At 38.9% G+C, this 11,829-nt stretch overlaps 1 protein-coding gene across 1 annotated transcript; it reads right to left on the reverse strand.

The window, feature by feature from the left end:
* Positions 1 to 2,135: 2,135 nt before the first annotated feature.
* adra1d (adrenoceptor alpha 1D) lies at positions 2,136 to 11,626 on the reverse strand. The gene is made up of 2 exons (XM_026171089.1): positions 10,546 to 11,626; positions 2,136 to 3,908 (listed from the first exon to the last, which is right to left on the reverse strand). Exons 1-2 carry the CDS (start codon positions 11,498 to 11,500, stop codon positions 3,358 to 3,360), a joined length of 1,506 nt encoding a protein of 501 aa, XP_026026874.1. The 5' UTR covers positions 11,501 to 11,626; the 3' UTR covers positions 2,136 to 3,357.
* Between the last annotated feature and the right edge of the window lie 203 nt (positions 11,627 to 11,829).

Below are 11,829 nucleotides of genomic sequence, written 5' to 3' on the forward strand. Positions count from 1 at the left end.
GCAGTATTAATAAATAGTTTTTCTTCTTTTCCCCCCATACCTATCCAAAACAATGCAACCAAGGCGCAGCCAGTTATGCTGGATGGGGTTTTTTTTTTTTGTCTGCTTCTTAAGGACATGACTTTCAGATAAATTTCTTTTTTTATACACCATTTGTCCAGTTTCCTCACATTTCTTTTAAAAACACACTACACACCATGCTGACATGTGCGACGTTTTAGGCAAATAGCCCCACTGACTCACTTCATTGATGTAAAATATTATTTTATATCTGCCAAACTCTGTCATCGTTACTATTTTTTGTAAACTCACCTACAAAATTGGAAACAAAAGATATGTGTACTGCTGGTAATAAAGCACCTAAAGATATAATAAAATTATCTCTGGTTCTTTGCTAAATTGTCTTTTATGTGTAAACCCAACACTGGTTCATCCTGTGAATTAGGTGCCTTTTTGTACTTGAATGATTCATAGGTCATTGCAGAGTGATTTATAGCTGTCAGCCTGTGTTTGTTATCTTTGGCATTTTTTGTAGATTCAGCTAAAATGGGAATGGGAATACATGTTGTGTTGTTTTTGATAGGCTGCTATTAACAAAGTCAAGTCCAGTTTAAGAAATTGCAAGAAACGTTTATATGACCACATAAAACAGGGGTGTCCAAACTGCGGCCCGCGGTCCATTTTTAATTGGCCCGCAAGTAATTTTATGAATAGAATAGAATATGGCCCGAACTTTTGGTTGAGTGTATTGCACTTCTTAGTTTTAACACCAGGGGGAGCTGCTGTTAATCAAGGCAGTTGCTCCACCAAAAAGGTCAATCACAGAAGAAATTTACCCCCCAGTTACTAAACATGGCAGAACCAAAGAAGCGAAAGGTAGAAAGTGAGTGCAGAAAATTTCAGACACGGTGGGAGAGTGAATATTTCTTCAAAGAATTCAAGGGGAAGTGTGTCTGTTTGATCTGCACTGAAACTATGGCAATTATCAAAGAGTATAATGTACGACGTCATTATGAAACCAAACATCAGGCCTATGCATCCTACACTGGTGCTGAGCGAGAGCAGAAATTAAAGCAAAGGGTAGCTCTCCTGCAAGGTCAGCAACAGTATTTTTTTCGTGCTCAAATTATCCAGGAAAAGTCTCCAATAGCCGGCTATGAGGTCGCCCAACTCATCGCAAGACATGTCAAGGCTTTTTCAGATGGAGACCTCATAAAACACGGCCTCGTTAAAGTCACCGAAATAATGTGCAGGACTTCACCAACGTCAGCGTGTCCAGAAATCCAGTTGTGCGACGCACTGAAGACTCGTCAGCCAACATTAAACTGCAACTGTCTGATAAAGCTGTGCTTTTGATTTTTACTCCATGGCATGAGATGAGAGCACCGATGCCACAGACACCGCACAGCTGCTAATTTTTTGCGGGGAGTGGACGAGAGCACGAGCGCTTTAGGTGAGTAAAAAATATATTCCACAGTACCCGTGGGTTAATAAGCATGCATGTGCAGGTACACATGCTTCAAATATCTATAATGCGCATCAATTCTGTCACTACCCTGCTTTTGCGCACCACTTTCTTTATATGCACAGCGCACGCACACGCAGTCAGCTGATCTCATCTGATGCAGATCTGCTCCTTGATCAAGTGACATTTGTCCGGATTTTTAGCAGAGTGGCGTCGGATCAGCACAGCAGCTGATTTACGGCCCGATTTACATACCCAGCGCAGCTGATACTCACCAGAATAATTTACTAAAATTATATGGACTCCTGTTATTAAGTCCAGTTCAGTCTGTTAATGTTGATAATCGTTTCAAACGGACGTAGATGTTTTGCTAAGCCTAATAACTTAAATAACAAACTTGAAATGTACCCGTCCCATTTTCCCCTTTATTGTTTTTTTTCTCTGTACTGCAAATCTTCTGTCTAAGAAGAAATCTGAGGCTGCTGTTCTGAGAATGAGCTACCAAAGCTTTTTCTGATTAAATCAATAAAGATTAATTTAGGGAAAGCTGTGATGAAGGCAGTTTTGTCTTTAATTATATTCAACAATATAACACATTTGACCACTTTTAAGTGATTTTTCTAACTTTAATACAGTAAAGTTAAGGTTATATACCTAATTTCTAGTAAGGCTTCTAACAGGAATCAACTGTGGTTTATTGGTCTTCATGGAGTTGTTCCCTTTCTCTCTATCAATGTGCACTGCCTCCAATTCCAGATTTATGAAAGTGTGTTTGTGCTTTCCTGAAATCTTTTTGTATTTCTTTTTCTTTTTGTAATTTGTACTTCTCAGTCAGTAGACATATTCTTACTGCTGTTCTGACCGCTTTCATTAAATGCAGGTGTTAATTTATTTCCAACAGATTCACTTCTACTAAAAACAAGTCATCCCAAAAGCATTTAGCTTTACTTAAAGATGAATAGGTGCACAAGGTAAAACAACCAAAGCAACAGTGACATCTTCTGGATGAAGGAGATATTTTTCTTTAATCATGAATCAAATAACGTAACGTAACTGGAAGGCATAAAACAATAAAGAAATTATTGTCTCCACATTTTTTCCTCTCCTACATTTTTTGCCTTTCATCTGATAAACATAAACCCCCCACCAAAAATACACAACTTGACATTACTGTTCACTTGGCAACGTTGGCCACTCGTCTTTACAATGCCTTGTCAAAAAAAGAAACAGAGGCGCAGATTAATGATCATAATTCAATATGAAATTTTACATTTGATTAAACTGTGGCACCAACACAAAAATGCACTTGTGATTTTACTTTCGAGGAGATTGAAAACTTAGTTTCAGTACAGGTATTTGTTCTTTTGCTTCTTTGTCTTTTGTTAAATCACAAAACATGCCAACCAAACCATTTACTCTCAGTCTTTATCACACAGTGTGAGCTGGCTAACATTTAAAGACATCAAAACTGCCTGATACAAAACTGTAAGAAAAACATACAACAATACTAATTATCCAGCCTTATGTTAACTGTCTTTCCCAAAATATTACATTCTTAAAACTTGCCAGCTGTCAGCTGTAGGCTATGAAATCTTCACATCCAGTGCCTTCAAGCGAAAAAGTATTAAGTCCCAACTTACTGCTTATTTCGCACCCATGTCCCAAATGTGTCATTGAGCAGTTCGCTAGAAGTTTCATCCAAATAAACATGGTGGGACCCACGTGATTGGGATAAGGGTTTCTTTTTTTTGCCTGTTTGTGCAAGGATCAACCCATTATTCTCAGCTTTAATCGTGCCTTGATTCTTTGATATTATGCATTATCACAGTCTTTCTTACATGTCGGTCCAATATGGCCCTTTGAAAATAAATAAAAGCCTCTTTGGTGACCGTCTAAATGTCAGTCTCTTTCAGGCCATAGCATTCTGCCAGATCATAAAACTGATAGCTACTCTGCTCACAAGAGTTGTAAATCCCCATAGACACCGTGTCCACCGTTTCAATTCGACCAACAGCAGGTGTGTTGCATTTTCCCGTCCCTCCCTTAATTTTATTTGACAGATTATTTACTTTCTCTTTGAGCTGGAAGGAGGACTTTCGCAGTGGTGGAAACAGACTCCATCTCTTGAAACCTAGTGCATGTCCTTTTCTTGTGTGTAGCAAAGAGCTGCCGCAGGATTCGTGCACAGCGTAGCCAGGCTTATAATCGCCTCTCTGATCCCTTGTCATTCCCTTGACAGCAGTCCGCCATCTCTGGTCATAGAAGCGGCGAAGGACCCTACGTTTCTGGTAACACTGGCACTTGAGGAGCCTGGTGAAAGCCCGCTGGAACTCTTTACTGGAGCAGGGGTAGATAATGGGGTTGATGCAGCTGTTGAAGTATCCCAACCAAAAGATCACCTTGAACACAGTTTCAGACGGTTTTAGTGCCGGGAAGAAGGAACCTGAAAGGAGATGAAGCCATCAGGAAGATGTGTGAGTTACCATAAAGTAAATGAACAATATAGAACAAATATTTTCGCAAATATCCTACAAAGAGCCGCTGAAGATAAACGTTAGTACTGTCAGAGAATTTGTACACATGCAAAATATATAAATTTAATAAATATGAATGATTTTTACAGTTTGATGCTGTATGTCATTTTGTCAGTCAGGTTGGATACTAAATAATAATAGGTAAGTAATAATAAAGCAAAATAATTATATGGAATAATCTTAATTTAACAAAGATATATATATATACTGCAAGAAATGCACACGTCTATGCACAGCTGTGATGTACTATTATGTTATGTGTATATGTATTTGCACTCTGACGGCAGGATCTTTTTAATGATTTATTGTGCACCTGCAGGTTTTTTTTTTTTTTGCTTATGTTTGTTAATAGAAGCAAAGGAGGTTCTGACATTTTAAGGGCAGATATTTATAGAACATGCTTCACCCACAAGCCTGAGGGCACAGAACTTTTTTTCTTTTTGCTTGAATACCATGCACGATGAAGGCAGACTTTTCTGGTACTTACAGATTTCTTGAATGGATTTAACTGATGTTAACTGATTACATGAAATGTGCCAACACAATATTAGATGGGCTTTTTCCTGTGATGGAAACTCTCGCTAAAGGGGTCAGGTGAAACATACACATTGTTATCAAAAAATGTTTTTTCCATGCTCCAAGGACACACACCAGGCTTAGCACAATGATTCATAAAAGTTTTGAAATGTTCCATTTAATGCAAGCACATCATCTTTGTTTCTGCTGGTGTTTCTGTCTGTGTTTGTTATTGGTTTTGCCTGATGTGAAATACTGGAATGGATAACCTCTAAATATTCAATTTATCAACTCTATTTAGAATAATGGAAAATGAAGGGAATTTCTATTATTTCTTGTAGTGGGGATTATAGATATTTAAGAAATATGGAATATATGGAAGTTTTCTAGCTTTTGTGCATATGACATTACACACTGGTAATTTAACAAATGAGAACATTAGAGTTTTTCATAATGAAAATTGCTTTTTGCACAGATGACTAGCAGCACAAGGCATTTTGCTTTGCTCATATACTCCCAATGCTATTTTTAGTACAATAGTCCGATGACACCCTTATTTTTCAGAGGAAGCTGCTTTTCTCTCTTTCTTTACCGTTATTCTTCTTTCTCTCCAGGCCTGGGATTTAACATGGCATCGAGCCTGGACACAGAGGCAACATTTAACAATGCTATGATGTCAAGTCTGCACTGATATCCCAGAAATCCTTTTTTTTTTTCTGCTTAGTACTGCACAGAGGCTTGTGTGTAATGCTCAGAGTTCATGCTCTGACATTACTGACCACTAAACAGAAAGAATGCACTTATATTAAAAGAAGTGGATGATGAAACAAAGTTGAGACTTTCTTCATAGTCTCATTTTTCTTTCATCACTACCCACCCAAATTCACTCAGGATTAAAGACTAAGATTAATAAATTAATAAGAGGAAGGGATGTTCTTTTTTTGAATTATGTCCCTAAAATGACATCACCTTTAGAGGCAGGCAGCAAGTGATTCACTGCTCTGACGCACAGCCAAAACACCATGACAACAGGTATATTTTGTATGTATTTGTTTTATTGCTTCTGGGATGGCAATCTTTTTTAATTTGTGTATTTTGTATATTAGTGTGTTTTGTTTTACGCTTTTCTAAAGCTTAAACTCAACATAAGGCCACCAACAGCTAAGATATACAGACACTGAAAAACTTGAAACCTTAAAAGTGAGGGGATGGAGGCGCCCTGCTATGCTGTGTGGATGTTGGGCAAAGGCATTTTGTTGGCATAGTTGATTTTTGTCCACTTGTGCCCTCAGATTCATTGCAAAAAAACACAGCTGCTCATAATGATCACCTTTATTTGTTCCAGTATGACCATTCCTCCATCAATAAAGTTTGTCTGAATGTTTTGACAAGAAAACAATGTGAATTGTATCTGTGCAAGCTCTCGGCCAGCCAGATCAAGATAGTCTTGGGAGCTTGAAAACGAAGGTAGCTGGATTTAATTAGGTTTGTGAAGATCTTGTCCAGTTCTAAAAACAAATGTTGGCAAGCCCCAGATATTTAACCTCCAGTGGGGGTTGTGGCCTTTGGAGATGGTGCTGAGGGTCATGAGGTCATTACTTGAGCTGAGGTGTGAAAAAAGGCGTGGGTCATTGCCATACTGGGGGTCAAGCGTGAAACTAATATGAGACCTTGCCCCACCCTGTGAGGTGATCTTCTGAGGTCAGCTGAAGCAAGGTGTGAATGGGGGTTGAAATGCCTGGGAGGGGATCTCAAGAATGCATTGGAGTTGGCTGACAGTGGGAGAGTATAGCCAAAGAAACTGGACACTTATGAGAGATTTTAAACAATTTATCACCACGGTCAAATGAAGGAATACCTGTTGTCAAAATTGTTTTTGTACTCAGGTATACTGCCAGTGGTCTGCAAAGTCTATTTCAAAGAGTGATATAGTTTTATTCTGGAAAAACATGGCCGCCCAACAACTTATTAAGACACTCAATAAGTTATATGGTTCAAGTATAACCACTGAAAAACTATTTGGCTACTTTACGCTCTGGTCAAATAAGATCTTCAGCTTCACTGACAGAAAAAACCAAAACCAAATAAAGACGACTGCATATGGACTCTAAGCCCCTGTCCACACATACTTGGATATTCTGGAAGACATAAATTTTCTTTGCATTTGTGACCTTTCCTCTACTTTTAAACAGCATTTTAGGCCACTGAAAATGGGCCTTTTGAAAACCTCTTCCAGCCTGAAGATTTTCAACAACGACGTTTCTGTATTAATATGTCAACAAGGAAAGCAAGGATGTTATCTTGGAACATCAAAGATGTGCGCCTGTATTTCAGTTTTTGATGTCAGACTGCTTGGTTTTGCTGTTTTTTCATGTGTTTTCACATTGATGGAGATTTTGAAAACAAAAGTGGAAAATCCCTGTATTAAAACGTACCTGTGTACAAATAGAGGATGCCCTCTGCACTTACTCACTTAGTTTCATCATAATATCTAAAACATTTTTCTGGACTTTGTTCTTTGGACTTCTGTCAGAATAATTGAGTGCTTCCCCTTTTTGTACACATTTCTAACTACTATGATTCATTTATGGTATGATATTAATGACCAAATGACATATTATCATAATACAAAACTGCAAATATTACAGACTGTAGCAATAGTAAATGTTTACTAGTAGTTAACATTAGTTGTAAAATTTTAGATTTTCTGATTGCTTGTCTCCCGTTACTTTCCTGCTTAATCAAATCTGCTTGTGAATCACGCCCGGAGTCCACAACTAATTTAAATATTTTAAAATGGGTCATCACTATCAAATGCCCCCCACAATAACGACTATCACAAGAGGGGCTAATAATAAGGTGTAGCTGAGTATTTACAGCAGCATGACTGTGTGTATGTGGTTAATACAATACTTTCATGATGATGAAGGGGCCAGTCACACAGCATAACAATGGGTTTTGTTAATGTGTTACTGAGGTGTTTTAACAGACTTTGGACAGTAGAGGTTTCTAGCTCAGATAATTTATTGGTCAGAATCGCAGACAATAAAAGTAGCTAATGTTGTGTCACGTTTTGAAGACCTGAGATGAGCATTTACCCCATCGCTATCTTGGTTGCAAAAAAAAATGTATGTGACTAAGATTGGTGGGTCTGACTGGTAAACCACATGCCTAATGACATGCAGTTTTTGTTGTTAGCCAATAAATATGTAGTCTCATACCACAAATTAGCTACAATTTTTAAAAATGGCATGACCAAGAATTATGAAACAATTACAAAATATTTTTTAATCCAAAATGAGTGACTGAGTCCATAAACTCAACAAGAAACTCTTTACAGACGTCAAATCAGAACAATGTCCTCACATGGTTTTCAGTAGGACCAGAAGTCCTTTTGCAACCACAACTATCGCCACCTGTTGGCCTTCAGAGAGACTGCAGATTTTTTGTGCACTTCCTCATTTACAACAACCAATTTCAGTCTATTAAACAATAGTGGGTGAACATATTTAAAATCAGTTGTGCATTTTTGAAAAACAAAAAAAAAGCCTGAAAGAAGAACTAGTTAATTATACCACCTCAGTGGTCGTGGTTGGCTTTTACAGAGGGAAAGAAACGGCCTTAAACAGAAATCTGACAGGCCATTCCTCTTTATTTCCTCAGTTTCTGGCAATATAAAATGGGTCTGGTGTGCTAATATAGGTTGAAACGAGTCAGAGGATTCCATCTAGATTTGGATCATCACACAGAAAAGTCCTGATTGGTATAAGATGAGCTGAACGTACAGCTCTGCCTTTCGGCAAAAAGTTACCTATTAATGTCTGTCTCTGCGATGGACCAACATCACCGTGTCTGACTGACCGAGTGTAGGTTAGCAAGCGGTGCTAAGGCCCCACACTCATCTGTGAGTGGTTTGGGAAATAAAAGGCAGCCACCCATGGGGATAAATTGACAGTGTAGAACTTTATTGATCCCTGGTGGAACTTAATGTTTAAAAATACTTCCTTTGAGGAGGCCTGAGGTCATCTCTCAAAGGGTTTTTGCAAACCAGATGGCTTACAGCACGATGACTAGATTCTTAGAGTTCAGTTTTACTATGCTTTAAAAACCAAATTGCAGGTCATCCATTAATCTACAGCAGACGTTAGTTTAGATATTAGTGTTTTGATAGTCTGACTTCCTTTATCATGCAAATTAGAGACCTTTCTGACATTCACCAGGTATCATAAATAAAAAATAAAACAACTCAAGATAACACCAGACAAAATTAATGATCCCTTTTGGCTGAACTGCCTTTGAATGCAGATTTTTAGTGTCACCATTTTAGATTTAAGAGTCTGTATGACCTTTCCTAAAAGCAATAACGTGATCACAAAGTCAAATTATTACAATCATTACAGTAATGTTAATTAAAACTATTATTAGAGACTGCCTTGAGGTGCACAAATTGATTAATAATGTGTGTAATGAAATGTGTACTGACTTTTAACATTTTAAACCTTTAAATCTCATTCCTGTCATTTTTAATCACATGCTGAGGATGGAGTTTATCTGATTTAGGCATACAAATAAACGTGCCCCTTTCTTTCCCATTAAGTGAATAAAATGATAAGTAGCACCAATTTCATTTCATGCACCCCGTGTGTCCCTGCGGGCTTTGCTCTAATAATTCCAGTCTGTAAAAGGAGAGGTGCAGCAAGAATCAGAGTGCTGTGTTAGTGCTTTGCCCAGTAAGATACTGGCCATTTGTTCTCAATGGCTCTCGCAATCAATTATGTGAAATATATGCAAAATGAAAATCTGTGGTGCCACCATTAACATATGGCACCAGAGCTCTATTAGTCTAAGCGAATCTAGCCTGAATCCTGCTACGTAGGCACTCTTTATTTATTCAGTTTTGCATTTCAGTCATTTTTTTTGTTGCTAATACCCATATTGCCTCTGTTTGTGTTTTAAGGTGTGCCTTTATGTCCAGTTTTGTCTTTAAATTTAAAGCTATTTCCATTTGATTCCACTGTAAAATGTGCTCGTTCGGTTTGATTTATGTGTTGTCATAAAGACTGAATTGGTCACCCTCAGTGGAGGGCCTTTTCAACCATCTGCAGGGGAATAGAAGATCTCTTTGCCTGATTTGAATCTTACATCCCACTCTCTTAGTACCGTAGTCAACTTAATGAATATGCTCAACAATAAAACATAAATGTTTATTCTTGAAAATCATGCCTGTCTGAGTTTTTACCAAGGTAAGTAGCCGCTGGAACTGGTCATCAGTGAAGAATGTCAGTCTGTTATGACTGCTCTTTGAAAAATGTGATATTAGCCATGTGAAGGAATAATTACAGTCATGAAAAAATTACAGGCATGAAAACAAACCACTTTAATGGTCATGTTGCAGAGCTGACCTTTCCTGACAAAAGAATTGGTTTTTGTAGCATTATAGCATCTTAATTTTGATCACTTCCTGGCATAGCTCCCAAAATAAGCTGCGCATGCAATCCAGAACACGCAATTTTCTTATTTTGTTAGGCCAAACGCCAATTTTACAGAGTTTATTAACAGTGTGAAAGGGTTTTCTTAAATTAAAATTCACGGAATTTCATACGTTTAGGTTTCCTTTGCGACCAGAATTTCGAGTCTTTTATAAAAGTCTGCGCAGCTGTCAAGAGGAGCCTCTTAGACGCAAACGTTTTCAATCACAGCGTCAATTTCTTATACTGAACACGACCCATTTATTCAGAACGCTTTATTTTGGACCGATGTCCATCTCACACATGATCAGTTCAGGAGTAAAATCATAAATCATAGCAGGCCCGAAACAGGCGTGTTTGTTGCTCTTAAAGATAGAAACTTTTTAAAAGCGCATTTAGGAGAGGAACATTTATAAGAAGTCATATTCTCCGTCTTTGCCAGGAGTCTGGTGGAAATGCAACAGACTGAATCCTATTTTACGCAGGACCCAGCTCATGACCCAGCATGAAATGCTGAGAAACGGTTATATAAAAATAAAAGAGATCGATAAATAAAACATACCCATTGGCAGAAAGAAGAAAAAGGGCAGCCAGCAGAGGATGAACATCCCCACCACTATGGCCAGGGTTTTCGCAGCCTTTTTCTCCCTGGAGAACTTCATCAGCCGCACGGAGAGCGAACTTCGAAACGGGTGGTTTTTGCTGCTTTTTGAGCTCGCCGGACGCGCGTCCTCCAGCACGCTGCGACAGTGTATCCGCAGGACCACTTCCATCGACTTATTTCTCTCGCGTTTGACTCCCGCTTCCAGGCTCCGAGTAGTCCTGCGGGCCACCACGTACACCCTAAAATACATGATGAGAATGACCATAAGCGGGAGGTAGAAAGAGAAAAGCGAGGAGAAGAGCGCGTATCCCGGCTCCTCTGTGATCCTGCAGATGCTTTCGTCCACAGGCGGCGGTTCCTTCCATCCCAGGAGCGGACCGACCGAGATCACAACAGATGATACCCACACTAGGACTAAAATAGCGACTGCCTTTCTCTCAGTCATAATACTTGGGTATTTAAGGCAGTATTTCACGCCGATATAACGGTCGATGGAGATCATACAGAGGCTGAGGATTGATGCCGTGCAGCAGAGCACATCCACCGCTGCCCAGATGTTACAGAAAACCCGGCCAAACACCCAGCATCCCAGCACCTCTAGAGATGCAGAGAAGGGCAGCACAATAATGCCCAACAGGAGGTCTGCTATGGCTAAGTTGACAATGAAGAAGTTGGTGACGGTCTGTAACTGTTTGTTGCACACCACAGACAGGATAACCAAAATATTCCCAACAATTGCCACCAAAATAAAAACGGAGAGAAAGATCCCAACTCCGACAACCTGTGAGTCCATTGTGAAGTTCCTGCATGTGGTAATGCTGTCATTTGGTAACATCTGGTCCGAAACAGATCCATTAAAAGAAGTGAAAAACAGCCCATGGTTGCTTTCGTTCCTCAAGTTAGAGTCTGTCATTTTGAAACGCCATAAAGAGAAGTAAGGGAGTAAGTTTTCTGAAGAAAGCAGTGTGACACGCGTCGTTCTCAGTCTCCTTTCATTCTGTCTTTCCAGTAAGGTTGCCAAGCAGCCGTTCACACTGTCAGTATTTATCACGGGTCAAGCGAAGGGAAAGTAAAAGGCAACAAAACTAAATAAAAATAAAAAATAAAACCGATGGGGAAAAAAGAAGCCCCTGCAAAAACTACATCCACAAAGACTGACTCGTGATTAGTGTTAAACTCACTTAAACGTGTATGTACACAATGTTTAATAAACTATAAAGTTTGGATGCCATTTTTAAAGAT

Source organism: Astatotilapia calliptera, chromosome 6 (assembly GCF_900246225.1).
Source record: "Astatotilapia calliptera chromosome 6, fAstCal1.2, whole genome shotgun sequence".
NCBI lineage: Eukaryota > Metazoa > Chordata > Actinopteri > Cichliformes > Cichlidae > Astatotilapia > Astatotilapia calliptera.